This window comes from Anguilla anguilla, chromosome 1, assembly GCF_013347855.1.
Source record: "Anguilla anguilla isolate fAngAng1 chromosome 1, fAngAng1.pri, whole genome shotgun sequence".
Classification (NCBI taxonomy): Eukaryota; Metazoa; Chordata; class Actinopteri; order Anguilliformes; family Anguillidae; genus Anguilla; species Anguilla anguilla.
Genome location: NC_049201.1, coordinates 39,457,397 through 39,478,422, shown reverse-complemented (window position 1 = coordinate 39,478,422; position 21,026 = coordinate 39,457,397). Strand labels below are relative to the sequence as shown.

The window sequence follows — 21,026 nt, the reverse complement described above, 5'->3', positions numbered from 1 at the left end:
TTCAATTAACACAAACTGAAAGTTGGTCAAATTCTCACATGCAATTCAACATTGAAAATTGTAATATATAATCTAATATATTCAAACTTATGTGGTTTTTGAAAGAATATTCAAACCTCTTTTTTTGGCCAATGTTCACAGTCATAATCTGTGAGCATTTACTTCACTTTCTGGTGTAATGCTTGAGAAGCAGGAAATAACACCGAATCGAGCGTGAGAGGGGGTTACCCACCTCTGTCTTTGGCCTCCCTGTCTTGCAGGGAGATGCTGGAGTTGGAGGAGCTGGTGCTGGCGTCGAAGCCGTTGGCCGACTCGCTCTCACACAGGCCCTCTTGGGACTCCCCGGCGACGCTGTCCACCTCGATGGTGACGTCACTCTCGCTCCTGGTGCTGTGGGACTCGCCGGGGCTGTGGGCGGGGCCAGGGGAGAAGCCCGGCGAGGCGTGGTGCTGGTGGGAGTGGTGATGGTGGAGATGCGAGGGCGGGGTCGGCCGCAGCTTCTCCTCCCCTCTCATCAGAGCCAGCAGCTCCTCTCCGGAAGTCTTGTCCTTCTCGTCCAGGTCGTCCAGGTCCACCTCGTGGCACACCAGGGCCTCCGGCCCCATCTGGGCCAGCAGCTCCTCCTCAAGGCTCGACATCGCCTCGTCGCCCTGCAGGCCCTCGCCTTCGCGCTGAGGCTCCGCCCCAGGCCCCGCCTCCACTTTGCCCTGCGCCTCCAGGGCGCGGGCGGGCGCCTCGGCCCTGGGCTCCAGCTCCTCTCTCAGGGCGGGCTCGGGCCTCTTCTCCGGGGAGGCGGGGCCGGGCGGCTCGGGCCTCTCCGGGCCGCGGACCTTCTTCTCCGGGGTGCGCTGCTCGGCGGCCTTGCGCTTGGGCGGCCTCCTGTCCTCCCGGCAGATCTCCTCCGTGGCCGAGTCCGTGTCCGAGTCATTGGGCCGGGGGGGCGGGGGGAGGCAGCGCGGGGGCTCGGGGGACTCTTCCGGCTTCTTCGGGGTGGGCGGGCAGGGGGCCTCGCCCTCCGTGTGGTTGGCGGTGGCGGGCGGATCGGGCCCCGGGTCCTTCGGGCGGCTCCTGCGGCCCTTGGGCCGGGGGGAGCGCTCCTCCTCCCTCTCGGGCTCCGTCGTCGCTCCTGCACCGGGCTCCGGCTCCTTCGGCCACGGCGCCTCCTCTGGGAGCTCCGCTTGCTCCAGCCGGGGGTCCTGGGGACTGCCTGCCCGCTCAGGCTCCGCCCCCTGGTCTTCAGCCCCGCCTCTCTCTGCCCGCAGCTCCATGGCCCGGCCTTCCTCCGCGCGTCGCTCCTCCTCCTCCTCCTGTTTGCGCGCCGTGGCGGGGTCCGTGCTCTCCGCCCGGCCAGAGTGCTTGTCTGGGGAGTCCTCCGACTCGCTCTCCTCCGAGGAGTTCCCCGATTCTTTAAGAGCAGAGGGGGAAAGATCACCACACGTGAACATCACAAAGACACAGAACCTATAGGCAGTTTCATTTCAGCTATAATAGCTAAAATTCTGGACTGGACTGAAATTTTCATTTGGGTTAATATGTGGTTAGAAATATTTTTAATTTTGTGAAAACTGTTCCTTAGGACACTGCAAACAGAAAAGAGAATGTTATTTAAAGTGAAAGCAAAAATTGGGAAATAGAGTAAATGGAGCCAAAAAAAACTGTCTCTGAGGACTGTGCCACAAACTGAGACCTGGGCCTGTTTTCATTAACCACCCCAAATAGAAGAGCTTAGGCTTAGGACCAGCTCTGATCCAGGTCCACATTCTCTATCCTCATGAGTGGCACAGGCTCTTGTCCATGTTTTTGCATTAGACTAATTTACGCAAAAAGATTATGCCAGAAGAAACAGAAGCGTTTCCGCAACATTGCCGAACGCTACTTATTTGACCCAAATTTATGGACGAGGAGCTGCAACAGGCCTGCTGACATCACATTGGAGGACAGCTAGCCACACTTATCTGGGGTGGTGCCAGGTTGTTGTTATTTTTTCCCCTCATAAGTTAGAATTGCAAGGAAGCAGGAACCGTTAGCGCCAACTGCTGTTTTGAGGTGCTTCTCTGTTGAGACATGAAGCTCTGCCCCTTCTTTTCATAAGCGCAGCAGTCTCATAGGAAATAAGTGCATATATATTCACACACACACACACATATATATACATCCTCTGCAGAGAATAAAGTCGCTGTACAAGCTGATGGAGTTATTTGAAGTGTATTTTTTGTTCGAAACCACAAACCACTTAATGTCCATATACCAGGTCATGAGAACCTTCGGTAAGTATCCAAATCATTCATCACACACACAAAAATACCCAAGCCAGTCCAAAATATACGCTGACACTGAAATAAAGAAACACCAGAAAATAAACTGTCCATGGGGTCTCTCTTCTGTTTAAAGGGACAAAGACAAAATTGCTATAAGAAGTGAGATTTATGGAAGATGGCTGACCGTTAGATCCTCTGTCGGAGTCATACTGCCCAGACGTTAACCTGGTGCGGCGGCGTGGCGTTCCTGTGGAGGCAGACAGACACGTTACCAACAGCAAAGCAGGCTAATGCCAGTCAATGCTACAATATGTCAGTGCAGGCTAATGCCAGTCAATGCTACAATATGTCAGTGCAGGCTAATGACAGCCAATGCTACAATATGTCAGTGCAGGCTAATGACAGTCAATGCCACAATGTCAGTGGAGGCTAATGACAGCCAATGCTACAATATGTCAGTGCAGGCTAATGACAGTAAATGCTACAATGTCAGTGCAGGCCAATGACAGTCAATGCTACAATTTGTCACCGCAGGCTAATGACAGTCAATGCTACAATATGTCACCACAGGCTAATGACAGTCAATGCTACAATGTCAGTGCAGGCTAATGACAGTCAATGCTACAATATGTCAGTGCAGGCTAATGACAGCCAATGCTACAATATGTCAGTGCAGGCTAATGACAGCCAATGCTACAATGTCACCGCAGGCTAATGACAGTCAATGCTACAATATGTCAGTGCAGGCTAATGACAGCCAATGCTACAATGTCAGTGCAGGCTAATGACAGTAAATGCTACAATATTAGTGCAGACTAATGACAGCCAATGCTACAATATGTCACCGCAGGCTAACGACATCCAATGCTACAATGTCAGTGCAGGCTAATGACAGCCAATGCTACAATATGTCAGTGCAGGCTAATGACATTAAATGCTACAATATTAGTGCAGACTAATGACAGCCAATGCTACAATATGTCACCGCAGGCTAATGACAGTCAATGCTACAATATGTCAGTGCAGGCTAATGACAGTAAATGCTACAATATGTCAGTGCAGGCTAATGACAGCCAATGCTACAATATATGTCAGTGCAGTCTAATGACTGTCAAGGCTACAATGCCAGTGCAGGCTAATGACAGCCAATGCTACAATATGTCAGTGCAGGCTAATGACAGCCAATGCTACAATGTCAGCGCAGGCTAATGACAGTCAATGCTACAATATCAGTGCAGGCTAATGACAGCCAATGCTACAATGTCAGTGCAGGCTAATGACAGTCAATGCTACAATGTCAGTGCAGGCTAATGGCAGTCAATGCTACAATGTCAGCGCAGGCTAATGACAGTCAATGCTACAATATGTCAGTGCAGGCTAATGACAGTCAATGCTACAATGTCAGTGCAGGCTAATGACAGCCAATGCTACAATGTCAGTGCAGGCTAATGACAGTCAATGCTACAATGTCAGTGCAGGCTAATGGCAGTCAATGCTACAATATGTCAGTGCAGGCTAATGACAGTCAATGCTACAATGTCAGTGCAGGCTAATGACAATCAATGCTACAATGTCAGTGCAGGCTAATGACAATCAATGCTACAATATGTCAGTGCAGGCTAATGACATCCAATGCAACAATGTCAGTGCAGGCTAATGACAATCAATGCTACAATATGTCAGTGCAGGCTAATGACATCCAATGCAACAATGACAGAGCAGGCTAATGACAGTCAATGCTACAATATCAGTGCAGGCTAATGACAGCCAATGCTACAATATGTCAGTGCAGGCTAATGACAGTCAATGCTACAATATTTCAGTGCAGGCTAATGACAGCCAATGCTACAATATGTCAGTGCAAGCTAATGACAGCCAATGCTACAATATGTCAGCGCAGGCCAATAACAGTCATTTCTACAATATGTCAGTGCAGTCTAATGATTGTCAAGGCTACATTACTTTAATGCAGGCTAAAGATAGTCAATCCACATGTTAACGCAAAACTGCACAGTAACTGATCAATCCACATGAAATGACCATGACAACAACTAACATGACAACACTACTGGTAACATATCATTTAACAGGCAGAATAGTTTTGCCCTGTAAAGTGGCTGAACCCCATTACTTCTACTGATGCATAAGAAGCGATTCACTGGCTGCTGTATTAGGAGAATGACAGGAGTATATCTGCCCCCCCCACCGCCTCCCCCCCTTACCCTCTCCGTTGGGCAGCGACGCGGTGTCCGAGAGCCGGCCGCTCTTCCCGCCGGGATGTCTCTCGCTGCTGGGCGTCTTGGAGACGGCCCGCGGCGCGCTGGGAGGCGTGGCCCTGAGCGGGGGGCGGCCCCTCTTGGCCCCCGTCTTCACCTGCTTCTCCTCCTCCTTCTCGGCGTGCTCCTCCCGCTCTCCCTCCTCTTTGTTCTGCGAGACGGCGCACAGCTGTGTTAGGACACCTCCCCGAACTGCCCAACCCCAGTTTCATACGCTCGGGTAGTCCTGCCCCCGACCACACCCCCCCGTCCCCCCTCACCTTCACTTTCTTCTTCTGTTTCCGCTTGGTTCCGCCTTTGTCGACGGGCCAGATGATGCGGTCGGCCTTGACCCATTCGTCATACCTGCAAAACACGAAAGCATAGGGCCCTTCAGCTGAGTCCTGCAGTGGATGTGAGGTCACACGTGTACCATAACACACACGCGGCTTCATCATGCTACATACCGTACATACAAGTGCATGTTTAGCTAGGTAATCATATCACATTCAGGGGCCTGTTTGCACAGAATAAATCCCATGATGATCTTATAAAAAGCGGTTCCCGAAATTAAAACACTTCCCGTTTGCATGGTTGCGCTCACAATATCCTCAACTCTTCTCAATATCTCCGCAGTGAGAGATACTGTGCAGGATATTGGTGTGGATTCTCTCCTGTTCCCCTCCTGCCCACATTTTCTCTTGATTCAAAGTGCCCAAACCCAACAAATCCTGTTCTATGGCTGCAAAGCACACTCTTCAGTTTGGGAGCGCACACACCATTTACCGTGCTTGTGTGTGCAGGCGTGTATGTGACCAGGGCAGGCGTGCGTGTGTGTGCATGTGAACAGGGCAGGCATGCATGTGTGTGTATGTATGTGAACAGGGCAGGCGTGCATGTGTGTGCATGTGAACAGGGCAGGCATGCATGTGTGTGTATGTGAACAAGGCAGGCGTGCGTGTGTGTATGTATGTGAACAGGGCAGGCGTGCGTGTGTGTGTGTATGTGAATAGGGCAGGCGTGTGTGCGTGCGGCTCCCCCCTCACCTGACGTTCCAGCCGTAGTAGTGCACCAGGTAGAGGACCTCCCCGTCGTCCGTCTCTGTGTTCTTGATGTTGGCCTCGTAGATCTTCTGAGTTTTCCCACGCCCGTATTTCACCTTGACCTTGGTCCCCATGAGCGTGTGTTCCGGGTCCTCGTCCTCGCCCCCCTCCACCTCCCTCTCGTCTCTGTGGGGATAGGGGCAAGCGTCAGAGGGCGCTGGGGGACTTTGGGCTACCCCAAAAGGGGCTGGGCAGGGTTCAATATTTCAGTGTCACAATGCGTCTAGGTCTTCAAAGGACAAATTCAGCCAGAATGTACTTTTACCAGCTGCAGGCAAATATACAAACACCCAGAGCCCGAAATATGGATATGGCCTGCTCTGCAAATCAGAGCTCCGAAGTTTCATATACCCAATGACATGAAGAATTCCACTCCTGCTTAACATGAACAGCATATTTACATGATCGCTCATGCCTCCAGCTACTGCTCAGCATGTTATCATTTCAGAATAAATCATCCGTACACTGCGGGTATTTGAAATTGTGTCAGCATAGCACAAGCTGCCCTGAAAAAGAGTATCCATGTTCGCCATTCTTCACGCTCCCACAACTTGTCTACAAGGTCTAGGAGATGCTTTAGGAAAACTAATCGAGCAGTATTTGGTTAGATTACCATCACAATAAACATAAGAAACATACACATGTAACAGTAAGGTGAATCGTTCCCTTTAATGGCTGTGGAATGAGCTGTCTCACAGAGGCAGCAAGCCTAACCTCACTCGGGCATGGCAGTGCGGCAGCGACTCCCTGTGACTCCCCGCACTTTGCTGTGACTCCCTGTGACTCCCCGCGCTTCGCTGTGACTCCCCGCGCTTCGCTGTGACTCCCCGCGCCTCGCTGCGACTCCCCGCGCTTCGCTGTGACTCCCCGCGCCTCGCTGTGACTCCCCGCGCCTCGCTGTGACTCCCTGTGACTCCCCGCGCCTTGCTGTGTCTCCCTGCGCTTCGCTGTGACTCCCTGTGACTCCCCGCGCTTCGCTGTGACTCCCTGTGACTCCCCGCGCCTCGCTGTGACTCCCTGTGACTCCCCGCGCTTCGCTGTGACTCCCTGTGACTCCCCGCGCTTCGCTGTGACTCCCTGTGACTCCCCGCGCCTCGCTGTGACTCCCTGTGACTCCCCACGCCTCGCTGTGACTCCCTGTGACTCCTCGCGTCTCGCTGTGACTCCCTGTGACTCCATGTGACTCCTCGCGTCTCGCTGTGACTCCCTGTGACTCCTCGCGCCTCACTGTGACTCCCTGTGACTCTTTCAGATGTGATCAAAGAACCGTCCCCAGAAACGCGCCTCTGCACAGCTGTACACTGATAACCCAGCAGCCCAGGCGGCTACAGCGTTCCGCTGTGCCACTGCAATGCCCCCAGCCGGGTGAAGGGGGCAGCGAGAGCTCGGCGCCCGATGGAGAAACTGAGCGCTTGCTTGACAATTACTGCATCAAGTTCAGAAATGACCAGTGAGCGTGGAAGATGCTTCTCCTGCACTGAAATACTCCATTTCATAAACGGGCTGTATGTAATTATCCAGTTGTGTGAATGGATATTATGCTTCTAAACTCCCTGTGGTTAAAGGTATTTGACTTGATGGTTGCGAGGCTCCCGCTCTATATCAGGAACTCAATGTTATGAGAAATCGTGAGAGAAGTGGCCACCTGAACGCCTGCCAGGCTGAACATCCCAGCGGCGCTGAAGCTGGGGGGGAAGTGTTCAGTGCTCCCTGACTGGATGATGCGAACGGGCCCAGCAGAGCCGTGTCTCACAGGCAGAGCTCCGCCGCGCCGCGGCGCCTGAAGCGCTAGCGCAGCTCCGCTAACAATGAGCTTCTAATCGCGCTCATCAAAATGTCTGTCTTCATTACAAAGAACAAGTACGCAGACGCACGTTTCAGGGAGCGCGCCAGGCTGCTGAAAGGCACGCGGCGGCTCTGTGCAGAACGCTGCAGGAAACGGCTACGGCTCGTAGTGCGGTCCCTCTGGAGCTCCACACGTGGAGAGAGCATTCACGGACGGTTAACCTCACACCTACAGAGGGCAGAGCTACAGCGGGTCGGTACTCAACACCGCGGAGCCACCCGCTTCCCTCCACGTTAAAGCCTTTCTGCTCCGAGAGGGCGGGACGATAAGACCTGAGTTTCCGAAATCACCCAACGTAACAGCGACCAAGAAACGAACAAACAATATCGAAAAAACCAAGCGTTCAGAAAACTGTTTGCCATATAATATTCGTGATTCAATTCCCGGTTACCCCTGTCCCTCCGCACTCTGACCCACACACTGGCTCAAGGGAGAAATGGGCTCTACCATCAGAAGAGTGCCGCTGCACCCAGCCAAGCACCGCACACAGAGGGGTCTCGCAACCGGCCAAGCACCGCACACTGAGGGGTCTCGCACCCGGCCAAGCACCGCACACTGAGGGGTCTCGCACCCGGCCAAGCACCGCACACTGAGGGGTCTCGCACCCGGCCAAGCACCGCACACCGAGGGGTCTCGCACCCAGCCGAGCACCGCACACTGAGGGGTCTCGCACGCGGCGCTACCAGCCAACCGTACCGTATCCTGGGCATGGGCCTCTCTCCCTCCTTCTCCTCCTCCTCCTCTTCCTCCTCCTCCGACTCTTTGTCGGACTCCTCCAGCTGCCGGCTGCGCCTCTCGGGCTTGGCCCTCTTTCCCGGGGTGTCCCTGTCCGGCGCCTCCTTCCGCTCCTCCACGCCGGCCTCCTCGGCCTGCGCCTCGGCCCCGGCAGCCTCCGCCCGCGCCTCCGCCCACTCCTCCCCCTTCGGCCGCTCCTCCTTGGCCTTCTCCGCTTTGGTGAGCTCCTTGGCCTCCAATTTGACAGGAGTCAGGGTGCACCTCCGTCCCACCTGAGAGAGAGAGAGGGAGGCAAGGTGTGCCTCAGTCCCAGCTGCCCAGAAAGCTCTGCCGGGAGGAGCTCACTGTGATTGGTCCCTTTACATTGATGATGTCACTTCAATGAAGCCTAGATGGCCTGCCTTGACAGCTCTCCCTTAGTGAAACAGCCCCACAGTCTACAGCATTAAGATCCTAGAGTGCACTCTTTCTGTCAGCTCAATGATAGGACTCCATTACAGTCAGACCAATCAACAGAGGATTTATTTTTTGGCTGGACTAAATAATTTAATTTTGACTTGTTTTCCTGCAGAACCTGTCCAGTCTGTGAGCATTATCCAGCTAATTTAAATGGGCACAGCATATCTTTGATAAATAAAGTTTTGGGAATGTTCGGGGCAATTAACAGGAATAAAAGGGAAATTGTGGGCATTATTTGCGCAGTTGCATTTACCACGTCATACGCATATACAAACAAACCTAATACCTTATCATAAGCAGACATAATTGCAGGACCGACTTGCAATTATGCAGGTTGACAATTCAGTTCAGCTCTGAGATGATAAAATGAGTTTACCCATTACACAGAATTTTTCACTGAACTTCAAAAATCAGGAATGTTGAATAATGTATTCCCTCCGAGACAATGCACCGTGCGTACAGAGGGTTGCAATTCTACTTTAATGAAATTGTGCAAAATATTCAAAATGTACTTTCCCAAGCTTAGCTTTCCATGGAAAGTATCCAGAACATTTCTGACCATTTGCAACCCTAGTCACCATAGCCATGATACATTACTGAAAGCAGTAGGGTAAACGTGTAAACAGCCTTAACAGAGGGGCATGCCCACACAGGCAATCCTGCATTGGTCTTTGCTCTGTTAGGTAGCAGATCTGTCCGCCATTTGACGGGTGCAAAGCCATGATCAGGCATCGCTGGATCTAAAAACCCTGGGGCACAGTCACGCCTGGGTCGCACGCTTTGTTTTTAATACTTTAACCCTGCAGATTACTGACAACTTCAACACCTACTCTTCATCCCAATATTCACAACAAATGTTTTTTCATTCAATTGTATATTTTAGAAATTAAGTGAGACTGGACCCTTAAATCCATTCAAATGAATTCACTTTTCAGATTTAACGATGCTGAAATCATCTCCCGTGTGTGTTAGCCCCAGGGCTGAGTGACAGAGCCCCACAGCGACGCCACTCACCTTCGGGGCGCGAATCTCTCTGCGCTCCTCTTTCTCGCTCTCGCTGCTCGACTCCACCTCCTCCTCCTCCTCCTCCGCAGGTGGCTTCTTCTCGCCCGCCGCCGACTCCGCCGGCCCCTCCGGAGGCAGCTCCGCCCCGGGGCCCTCCCTCCACTGGCGCGGCTCCGCCTTGGGCTCCGTGTGGCCGGGGGGCCGCGGGTCGTTGTGGTGGATGGTTCTGAACTGGATGCAGGCCGAGCGGCAGTACTCCTCAAAGCCGTACAGGTACCTGGAGCGCGTCCACAGAGACGCTCGTCAAACACGCGAGATCGGCTCGTAGGCCACGGAGTCGCCCGCCAGCTCAGACAGCCCCGGACGCAGCCGAATCCTGACTGAGACACAGCTCACGAAACACACTCTCACTCGCACCTGCCATACTGCAGCGCGCTGGAGCTGAGAGGCACAGCGCAGAACTGCTATATTCTGTTGGAAATATTATGGGTTCTATGCCATTGGAGATAGAATAATAACCAAGGAGCAAGTCACCAGCAATGCATGCAAGCAGCAACTGCCCTGCTACTCCTCCAAAGGGGCACTTTTCCCCCTCCAAAGGAGATTGGTCAGTATAGCTTAAGAAAGCCATTGCTCTCAATTAATGATGGACTCACACATTATAATTGTTTCTTTCATTTATATAAGTATATATATATATAGATGGATATAATGGCAGCATTGGCATTGGTATTATCTTATCTGGTTTTGTTTAAGAAAACATCAAGATACTCTTGATATTATATCTTTATTATAGCATACTGCATTTAACATACTTAGCTACAGGTTTAATAGGAAATTATAAGTGGGTATATAACCACCATACATTGAGTCTAAACACTCGCACATAAACCCAGACTAGAGCACATGCAGACATAAACAAAGACTAGTGTACGCTCACCATAAATCGAGAATTGCATACACTCACATATAAACCAAGACTAGTGTATACTCGCATAAACTGAGGCTTGTGTACACTTCAGCACATAAAGTCAAGCTAGGGTACCATCACACTCACTTTCTGTAAGCGGTCTTCACGTTGTAAGAGGCGGCGGAGTTGAGAACAGGAATGCCGAGGTCCATGTAGATCTGCTTCCACACAGCCCCGCTCTCAATCTGCGAAACACAGCAGACCTAAAGTCAGACTGAAAGACGCTGTTTAGGCTACGTACGGCTGCTTCAGTAAAAAGACCACACTGTTTCTGCTGGCTGTCGCACACCATCCTAGACCTTACTGATTATGTAGACAAGGGCTGCCCGACCCTGTTCCTGATCTACCATCTGGTCAATTTCCATTTCAACCTTCATTTGGCAAACCTGATTCTACCCATTAGCAGCTCAATAAGATCACTAGCTGTCGAATGAGGTGTGCTTGGTTAGGGTTGGAGTGAAGACCTACACTACGGTAGATCTCCAGGAACAGGACTGGGCAGCCCTGCTGTGGACTATAACCTCAGTGCTGGTCATGGAAATGTGAATTTGGTCTCTTTGAAATAAAAAATAGACAGTGTTTGGCTACCTAGCAACAATGTCAGCACTAAAAGGGAAAGACATTAGCAACAATGGGTGGAAGCCCATACTCCAGGATCCATGCAAAACAGGTCGGAAACTCAGACCCAACACAATATTACGTGACCTCACGCTGGCATATGGTCTTTTTGTTGTTGTTGTTGAAAGACTACAGGCTTAAATTATTGGCCGTCAGGGGCGGATCAGATAGCCAAGAGAAACGTGACATCACCAGACATCAGTCGAGTTAGCGAAACCATTCTCAGTATCATCATGTGCGCCCCCTTCTGGCCGACTTACAGTACAACAACACAACATCCTCCAGGTGCCTGCAGAGAAATGGGTGTGATCTAGCTTTTATTCGCTTAACTGCTCTATCGTAACAATCCTGGAAGCACGCACAACTGCACTTGCTCCTGTTGAACGACGCATTCAAGGAATAGGCAGGATAATTCAATGAATACAAAAAGTGTGCCGTCATCACTTACAATCACCCATGCGAGGGTCACAAGTATAAAATAAAAAATAATCTTCACAGATATGTCCTAAAACCAACTTTAAAACAAATATAAACTTAAACTAAAAACCTGCCAGGAAAATGAGGTCTCACATCCTGTGCAGTGGAGTATCTTGGCAAAGGCAGTGCATACTTTTTGGAGAAAGTATCCACAGGGTGATTAAAGAGGGCTGATAAATCCAGCACTCAGCTAAAGGGGAACCCATGACACTCCCGCTCTGTCTCCTCACACACAGGGGAGAACATTCAGCCGGGCTTAACCAGCGCTCGTGATTAAAAGCTACATAAAGCTAAGAGTTAGCGCGGACTCTCAGCAAATTAAGAGCCCAGGAGCACAGGGGCACAAGAGAGTGGAGGAAGGACAAGAGGGAGGCTTTCGACTAAAGTTAGCAGGCCTTAGGTGCCTTCACCCATGAGCAGAAATGGGCATATCAAGTAACGGTAAGTCTCTTAGCAAAGCAGGCCTTTCCATTAAAGCAGTCCCTGCTTAACTGAAAGAAGTCCGGATGGAGAGAGAGTCCATAGCAGTGGCAGTACGCCTTGCGTTAGCTCTGGACCCCCCATGTGGGGGTTGGCCACTGAGGGAGCTTCAGACAGCCCAGGTGAGACCAGGACTTACGCTGTCACATACACCCCTGCCCCCCCTCCCCCACGGAGAGACTGGGCACTTACACTGTCACACCCCCCCTGATGGAACACCAGTCTGAAGAGCTTGAAGAGGTTCAGGTCCTTGTAGCCCAGCACAGGTGGTTTGTTAATTGGTGTCCCTGAGAAACAAAGGGGTAAATGTGCATTAGAGGTGGAGAGAAAGCCCAGGTTCTGCAGTCACAACACCCTTTCTGCACACGCTCCTCCCAGCAAAACAAAAGCAAACAGATCTGGGCTTCTGTGCTGAACGGCCGCTGTAAAACGAGCCTTTTTTTTGAGGATCAGTGATCTCTCCCTCACACCGTCCTGAAGAGACGCTCAAACACAATCATCCCATTACAGACTCACCTCTGTCCTCCATGAACTTGTAGAGCTGCTGCAGGAAGTAGTCCCTCTCCTCCGGGTCCGGCTCCACCTCAGGCTGAGGACGGACACACACACACAGACACAGACACAGACACACACAGTTATTAACCTCCCGATTAGTGCTCTACAGTTGCCAGTAAATGCTCTACACTCAGCGCATCACAACACCCCAAACAGCCCATTTCTACGCAATATCATCTGCTGACTGGATGAGAAAGTTCTTCCATTTTTGAGTTATTCAAGTTATTCGGTTTCGTTCTGTTGAACGAGATCAGGATTAAATTATTGGCCGTCAGGGGCGGATCAGATAGCCAAGAGAAACGTGACATCACCAGACATCAGTCGAGTTAGCGAAACCATTCTCAGTATCATCATGTGCGCCCCCTTCTGGCCGACTTACAGTGCAACAACAACAACATCCACAGAACCGCAAATGGTTGAAACCTCCTGAACACGCAGACTAACACCGCGAGACTAGAGAAAACCCTCTCTGTTGGTTCGCTAAGACAGGGACATATAGCTCTGGACACCGAACCTCCGCACATTTTATGCTGAACGCTGTGGACCGCGCTGAGAGAATGAAGACCGGCGTTAGTGACCCCCCAGCGCTAACAGCGCCATGCTGGGGAGGACATCGGCCCGCCGGCCAGGCCAACGCACACCTGCTGTCCCAACAAGCCTTATTTCACCAGAACAACACCAAATGAACCGCTGGAAACAAACCCGCTTTACGGCACACTGACAAGCTAGACGCGTAAGAACAACCAGAACGTAGCCTGCCATTCTGCCAGCCTGACAAGCGTGAGGCTGGAGCGTGGAGTCATGCTTTAAACGGCCCCGTCCACATGGAGGCAGACGCAGACAGCTGGTCCGGTGAAAGCAGGCCAGGCCCGGTTTAAGGCTACATCCGTCTCACTCTCACGGTTTAACTGCTTCCCTTTTTTTAAAACAGATGTTTCAGGTGAGGTTTATAAATGTTCTTTAAACACATGGCATTAGCGTTGAAATTTGGGAAAGACCGGGTGCAAGCAATGTGTGCCCCGTCCTGCGACGGCCACAGGCGTCTGGAAACGCGCGAGAGCACGCGAGCACGACCATCTCGCTCTGGGGCTCGTCTCCCCGGCGACCTGCGTCCGGTCACTCCGTCACACGTGCAGGGCCGAGGATGGCGGCCGGCGGCAGGCCACCCGATAGGGGTCCCGTCGGGGTTTGAGCGGCGAAAGAGGCGGCTCCCCGCTGCCCCCCCCCCCCGGAGGACACGCCTCGTTTCGGGGGGGGGGGGGGGGGGGGGGGCGTGCGCTGGAAGGGATAATCCACACCGCGGCTAGCTGCGCTCCGGGCAGGGGGCGGCACGGGCCAATCGACGCTCCGTGCCGCTCCGGCCGCCGCTCTGCAAACCCTCCCGCTAATCGGCTGAGCCGGAGCGGCGGCTTCGCCCCTGCCTGTCCTGCCGTCCGGAGCGGCGGGTTCGCCCCTGCCCTGCCTGTCCTGCCGTCCGGAGCGCGCGCACAGGAAGCGGAATTCGCGCGATGCTCCGGGCGTTTTTTTTTTCTCTCTCTTTTTAAACGCGCGACAGAAACGCAAAGAGGAAGACGAAGAGGAAACGTGCAAGCCTGGCCCTCACCCGTGCAGCCGACGGCCCGAACGCGGCGGCGGCGGCGGCGGCTCGGCTGGCGCTGGTCTCGCAGACAAAGCCGTGCTGCAGTGAGCCTCTGAGATGCAGCGCGCTCACCCCAGCAGCGCTGCCCCCAGCTCCGTTAAAGCGGCAGCAGCGCTAAAAAACACTGGGATCTGCTGCGCCTGCAGCCGCCAGCTCATTAGCAGAGAAGCCTCCCGCGCCTTCCCTCCTCAATTCATTTGTCTAAGCAACACTCACAAAAAAATAACAAAAAAATTTCAATCCCAGAGGACGAAACTGGGAGAGAAAAAGAGCCAAGATTATGGAGGGGGGGGGAGAGAAAATAAATCTTCAGCAGAGGGTCTGCAGGATCCCTGTATAGAAGCCGTGCAACACGCGCATTTTCAGTCAATAACAATGGCAGCTTTATGCAGGGCTGCTCCTGTACGGGAGGAAAAAAAACGCAGGCAGAAAGAAACGTGAGAAGAGTGGGCCCTGCTCGTCTACAGAGAGCTGGGCCCGCCTCCAGGGGCAGCCGGCCAATCCCTGCGGCTCTCTCAATGAGAGAGGGTGCGGGGTTGCTATGGGAACTGAGTGGGAAGCCACGCGGATGGTCATTGGTCCCCTCTCAGGAAGAATGAGGCCCATTGTTACTCTCTGAGGCAGGGGCATTTCCCACCCGCTGGGGCCTTCAGCTGAGCCTGCCCACAAGACGCATGCAAAGAACATACTCTCAGCACTGTGACATTATGGCTCTGCTCTCAACTAATTACACAAACTACTTACGCCGTCCCAATCAGACTGCTAGTAAACTACACAGACCATGACCCAATCAGGCTGCTAGTGAACTACACACACCATGACCCAATCAGGCTGCTAGTGAACTACACACACCATGACCCAATCAGGCTGCTAGTAAACTACACACACCATGACCCAATCAGGCTGCTAGTAAACTACACACACCATGACCCAATCAGGCTGCTAGTAAACTACACACACCATGACCCAATCAGGCTGCTAGTAAACTACACACAACATGACCCAATCAGGCTGCTAGTAAACTACACACACCATGACCCAATCAGGCTGCTAGTGAACTACACACACCATGACCCAATCAGGCTGCTAGTAAACTACACAGACCATGACCCAATCAGGCTGCTAGTGAACTACACAGACCATGACCCAATCAGGCTGCTAGTAAACTACACACACCATGACCCAATCAGGCTGCTAGTGAACTACACACACCATGACCCAATCAGGCTGCTAGTAAACTACACAGACCATGACCCAATCAGGCTGCTAGTGAACTACACACACCATGACCCAATCAGGCTGCTAGTAAACTACACAGACCATGACCCAATCAGGCTGCTAGTGAACTACACACACCATGACCCAATCAGGCTGCTAGTAAACTACACACACCATGACCCAATCAGGCTGTGAGTAAACTATACTCACCCTAACCCAATCAAGTGTAGTGCTATAACCCGTATGCCGTTGTAAATCTTTCATACAATGGTCCATGCATTAATTGTTTCAATTTGGTCGTGAACGATACTGTGATTTTAAGTTTTGACTGCTTTCACATTTACGTGCAACCCTAGACGCTAAACTTCAGCAGAATCCGCTTTATTGCATAAAAGAATGAGACAGTAGACAGAGTGCCAAAAACCACATGCCACTCAGTCGTCCGCTACATGATTTTCAACTGTAACCCCGTCTTCATAAATTTTGGTTATTTTGTGTCTTTATAGGGCTTATTGTCGATTTATTTATGAGGCATTGCCGAATTTGAACTAATATGTACAGATGAGATTACATTATGAGATGTAACTGGACATAATTCCATGAAAATATCCAAAATAAGCAATAATGGTTTATGCAAATACATGATCTCTTTATAATGGATCCCAAATTATGCTATACTCCATTATGCAATTAAGTGAACTCTACTGTATTATCATTAACCTACACTGATTGTCAATAAGTGCAGATGGAGCTGAGAAATACAGTTCTGAAAACCTTTTGTTACAAGGTACAAGTACCACCAAAGGATGGTGCATTCTTTGAGTGAATGTATAAAAATAATTTAAATACATTAAAGTAGTATTTTTTTGTGGATTCATTAAGTTAAAGGGTTAATATTGTAAGTTTTGAGTAACAAAAATGAAATTTATTTCACGACGTATTCTGGCACTTACAAAGTGTAACCCTTCAATTTTATTTTAGCCGTGCATTTCTTTTTTTAATAGCCTACATCTCAATGCATTATAATGGTCTCTAGGAAGACTTCACAGAACTTTACTTTGTAAACGCAGCTAAATATAGGCAGGCGACGCATCGAGTTGACAGTGACAGACAAGCTGGACTGACCGCAGTTACCGTCACACACAGTCACCTAAGCCCTCTTCTGAGCCAGCAAAATATATACAGTGATGCAGGACAATAGTGATAAAGGATACTATTACTGTAAATAGTTTGTGATTTGAGGCCATCTCTTTGTCGTGGTAAGGAGGCTTGCGTACCTCTATGACCCTGCAAGCTATGTCAGTGAGAGGAAACTCCTGGTAGTTTTTTCTCATAAGGGACAGATTTAAATAGACTAAGCACAGTCCAATCAACTGCATCAACTTATTGTAGAGCACTGCCTGCTCGTGCATGTGTGCCTAAGTGTGATGGCAAAAGACAAGTTGCAGTTGATGAAAGACATGAGCTGCATTCACTTCACAAGTCCCTCTGATATTCCTCTGTAAGCTTTTATAACCAGGGGTTATGACAACTGATTGGCTAATTATTACTATTATTTTTACTATTATTATTATATTATAATAATAATAATATTAGTAAGTAGAAATTGCTGTCACTGTCTTTGGTAATGCCTGCAGCTCTGCCTCATTTCACACAGCCTGTGTGCAATTCACATTGCTACTTACAGCTGCCCCCCCCCCCATCCCCTTACCCTGACTGTTGAGCACAAGTAGGTCAGAGGGCACAGCAAGGGAAAACCAAATGGTTTGATTGTTTGTGTGTGTGATAAGCAACCATTATGAATCGGTTGTGTGCATGTAAGCTCTCAAAAGGACATATTTTGACAGAAATACGGGGCTTAGCTGAAAAGAGTGCATGTGGTCTGCGTGGCACCAGAGGGTACCATCCTCAATAGAATTTGCTTCTGGAAGTGGAAAAAAAAAATCATATTCACAGCGTTCTTATTAAAAGGGGTTTGGTGCCATTCGGATATGTTTCAGGGACACTTGGGCCCACCTTTGGTAAAACGTGAAATTTTACTGCCGTGCTCAATCAACTTTTTTCCTGGTGTTGTAGACATCCTGAGAAACAATTGTAAAAAGAAATCTGGTTTTGTTCAGTATCAGAAGTACAAGTATTCACTACGGAATAAAAGAAAACACAAATCCATTTTTGCATTTCTGTGTTGTTTTTCATAATAAATGTCCTGCATGTTTATTGAGAGAGACTCCCACAGGATCAGAGGATTTGGTCATTTTGGGAAAAATGTGCTATTTATTTCAAGCTTTGAACAATGTCTGAATTTACAGATTATTGGAGATAATGGCATTTGAGACAGATTCTCACAAATAACCAAGGGTTTTAAGGGGTTAAATGAATATGAGTTCATTATATTCTAATATACTCAATACAATCAAACATAGCCAGTTCTCCTCAACTAGGCCAGTAGGCAAGTAATAAAATATTTTTATTTGCATTGCAAAATTGTGCACATTTTATCAATGTTTAAAATTGTAAATACATGTACTCTTCATTCTCTGTACTCACACTCTGTTGTGAACGCTAAGACTTGCAATATACAGATTGCGTCATTTAAACCATCTTGATGCACAGGTTGCTATATAGCCTTTATTGTAGGCTATGCTGAAAGCTAACGTGGAAGTTAACAGCGCTGTATATTTTTTGAGTAATTTGTGATTAAAAGTAATTTTTTAAATTTTAATTTCTTGTTTAATCTCCCCAACATGAAGTGAAGAAGCAAGCTATGTTCACCTGCCAAGCGATTATTCAGACCATTGGCACACTTCTTAAATCAAGGGAAAGTAATGAAAACAGGCTGAAACCAATGACCAGTGAAGTTTAATGCTGGTATCAGCATTAAACTAGTGTTTTAGTCAAAATAGCAGCAACGTGACAAACCTACCTGGCTACAACCCAAACTAAAATAAAATAGGGATGAATGGTTTTGTCCTGGAGCAAGTGGATTCAACGGAGACTCCTTTAACACCACATTTACCACAACCACAATCAACAGAACCCCGTTTACCACAACCACAATCAACAGAACTCCGTTTACCACAATCAACAGAACTCCGTTTACCACAACCACAATCAACAGAACCCAGTTTACCACGACCACAATCAACAGAACTCCGTTTACCACGACCACAATCAACAGAACCCAGTTTACCACGACCACAATCAACAGAACCCAGTTTACCACGACCACAATCAACAGAACCCAGTTTACCACAACCACAATCAACAGAACCCAGTTTACCACAACCACAATCAACAGAACCCAGTTTACCACAACCACAATCAACAGAACCCAGTTCACCACAACCACACTCAACAGAACCCAGTTTACCACAACCACAATCAACAGAACCCAGTTTACCACAACCACAATCAACAGAACCCAGTTTACCACGACCACAATCAACAGAACCCAGTTTATCATGTTTCTGTACCAAGACCTGAAAGAAGCGACCAAGGTGCCGCCTGAGTCACACTGGACATGAGAATGTATAAAGGGAAAACATCTGATTTACAGCTTGCAAAAGAAAATACAGCTATACTCAATGTAAATTATAACCACAGTAAAGATTAATAAAACCAAAACAACATTCTCAGTACCATTTAAACCATCAATAGAAGCCCAGGTAAGTGTTTTCCGCACTGTTAATTGGGCTTGTATTGACAGCGTTTCGCAAAACACATGCTTTCAATCAGTGCCACCTCAGCCCAGCACCATGCTCAGTAGTACACTCGGAGCTGGTCCTACCTCTTCCTCCTCCACTTCCTTCTCATCCTCCTCGCTGTCCTTTCCCTCCCCATCTTCCTCGTCGCTGCTGGAGGACTCCAGTATCTCGCTCATATCCATCTTCCAGCTCTCGGGGATAACCTTGGCCTTGAGAAACATCCTCGCCTCCTCCAGGCCTAGGGAGATGGCGCAGGTGGTTAGAGAACATGGTCGTCCCGGGCAGCAGGGGGACCTGAAGGACAAAAACGCTTACCTTTCTTGTTTGAGAACTCGGGCTTGGAGATGCTGTCTAGATCCAGCTGATGGACCTCTTTTCTTGCAACTGTGTGGCTGGAGAAAAGAAAAAGCAGAAGTCAGAGACTCAGGAACTAGCAAGGGAAAATGCCCCTAAAATGGCAAAAAGTATGTTTAACACCTGAAGACAACAATACAAACATTCAGAGCACAATACATGCACAGCCCTTCACAACTTGTCTTAACTATCAAGGCTCCTTTAAGTCAAGACAAATGACTCCATCCTGTCTGATAGTGTCATTGGGAAAAAAAACTCTGCTCATATTTAATACTAAAAGTGTGTGTATTATTATCGTGACTCAAATAAATATACAGGAGTGTATTGCCTTCAGTAAATCAAGCAAGCCTAATCTTTATCTTGAAAGAAAGTGCACAATGTCCCATAGTTCAAGTCTTGACAGTACCTCTGAGATGTGGGCAAAACTCTCAATGGCAAGTATAACACCGGCCAATGAAAAGAGTGGTTTAGCCAAGCCTGACCAGTATAAACAACTTTCAATTTAAATGAAAATGATTCAAGACATATTCGGCACATTACTACCACAATAAAGTTAAACAACGCATACAGCCTTGAACACAAGGTGTAAGGCAAATACGGCAATTCAAAGAGACCCTGACTGAAACCAAAGCTAGCACAGCAAATAACTTACAATTTGGAATCTGCAAAGGATCGCACTAAACATTGGTCCTTTTTGACTGCCAGGTCATCACTGCAGCTGGGGGATATCACCTAGGAAAGAGGGAAGAAAAGCAAGATTAAAGGGACAGATAGGACAGGGGAGACCTTCGGGGGGTTTTAAAATACTATTTCAGCTTTAGTGTTCGTTTTACAGGCCTAGACAGTTTCTAAGCACAATGAATGATATTTCAGATACTAGCAGTATGTTTTAACAGTACACACACACACTTCAGATAAGTTTCTGGCAACCAGTCAGCTTTATGATGGGTGGAACAGGGGAATTCAAGGGATCCCAGAGTAAGAAAGTACACATCATATAACAGCAAAGGAGTTTGCACAATGGCATTATGCTTCCAGCAGCTTTACGCATGAACAGATTCATTTTAGTGTTTATTCACAAATTAAGAGCATAAATATGACTGTTAATATTTTGTTAGTATTTCTCTGCTTAAGCACAGTGGTATCAAGTTGCATATGCCATAGTTCCAATGGAAAATGTCTTTAAACAATTCTGTTTTGAAGAATACTCACATAATACACACAAAACCTCTAGAGGCATAGCATCACTGTGAAGCTGCTTTGAAGTTAGGCCTACTTTATGCTTTTTCTTGCCGTAGACCACAAACCTCTGAATGCCCTATATCAGCCATTGTAAAGCCAGCACCAGAA

General features: G+C 49.1%; 1 protein-coding gene and 2 non-coding genes across 5 annotated transcripts in view; all 3 read right to left on the bottom strand.

Moving 5' to 3' along the window:
- The window catches only part of arid4a (AT rich interactive domain 4A (RBP1-like)), a 50,858-nt gene that overhangs the window by 9,270 nt on the left and 20,562 nt on the right, over nucleotides 1-21,026 (bottom strand). For all 3 annotated transcript variants that reach the window (XM_035424606.1, XM_035424616.1, XM_035424626.1), the window contains exons 9-21: nucleotides 20,329-20,408; nucleotides 19,638-19,714; nucleotides 19,406-19,560; nucleotides 12,723-12,795; nucleotides 12,399-12,493; nucleotides 10,719-10,816; nucleotides 9,671-9,938; nucleotides 8,159-8,469; nucleotides 5,560-5,742; nucleotides 4,795-4,879; nucleotides 4,481-4,685; nucleotides 2,443-2,505; nucleotides 233-1,405 (exon numbers count right to left, since the gene is read on the bottom strand). In XM_035424606.1, the coding sequence (XP_035280497.1) occupies nucleotides 233-1,405; nucleotides 2,443-2,505; nucleotides 4,481-4,685; nucleotides 4,795-4,879; nucleotides 5,560-5,742; nucleotides 8,159-8,469; nucleotides 9,671-9,938; nucleotides 10,719-10,816; nucleotides 12,399-12,493; nucleotides 12,723-12,795; nucleotides 19,406-19,560; nucleotides 19,638-19,714; nucleotides 20,329-20,408 (2,866 nt within the window). The remainder of the gene's footprint in view (nucleotides 1-232; nucleotides 1,406-2,442; nucleotides 2,506-4,480; nucleotides 4,686-4,794; nucleotides 4,880-5,559; nucleotides 5,743-8,158; nucleotides 8,470-9,670; nucleotides 9,939-10,718; nucleotides 10,817-12,398; nucleotides 12,494-12,722; nucleotides 12,796-19,405; nucleotides 19,561-19,637; nucleotides 19,715-20,328; nucleotides 20,409-21,026) is intronic.
- Nucleotides 11,409-11,489, bottom strand: LOC118215607. The gene has a single exon (XR_004762857.1). It is a non-coding gene; the product is annotated as a small nucleolar RNA SNORD53/SNORD92 (small nucleolar RNA).
- On the bottom strand, nucleotides 13,040-13,120 carry LOC118215600. The gene has a single exon (XR_004762855.1). It is a non-coding gene; the product is annotated as a small nucleolar RNA SNORD53/SNORD92 (small nucleolar RNA).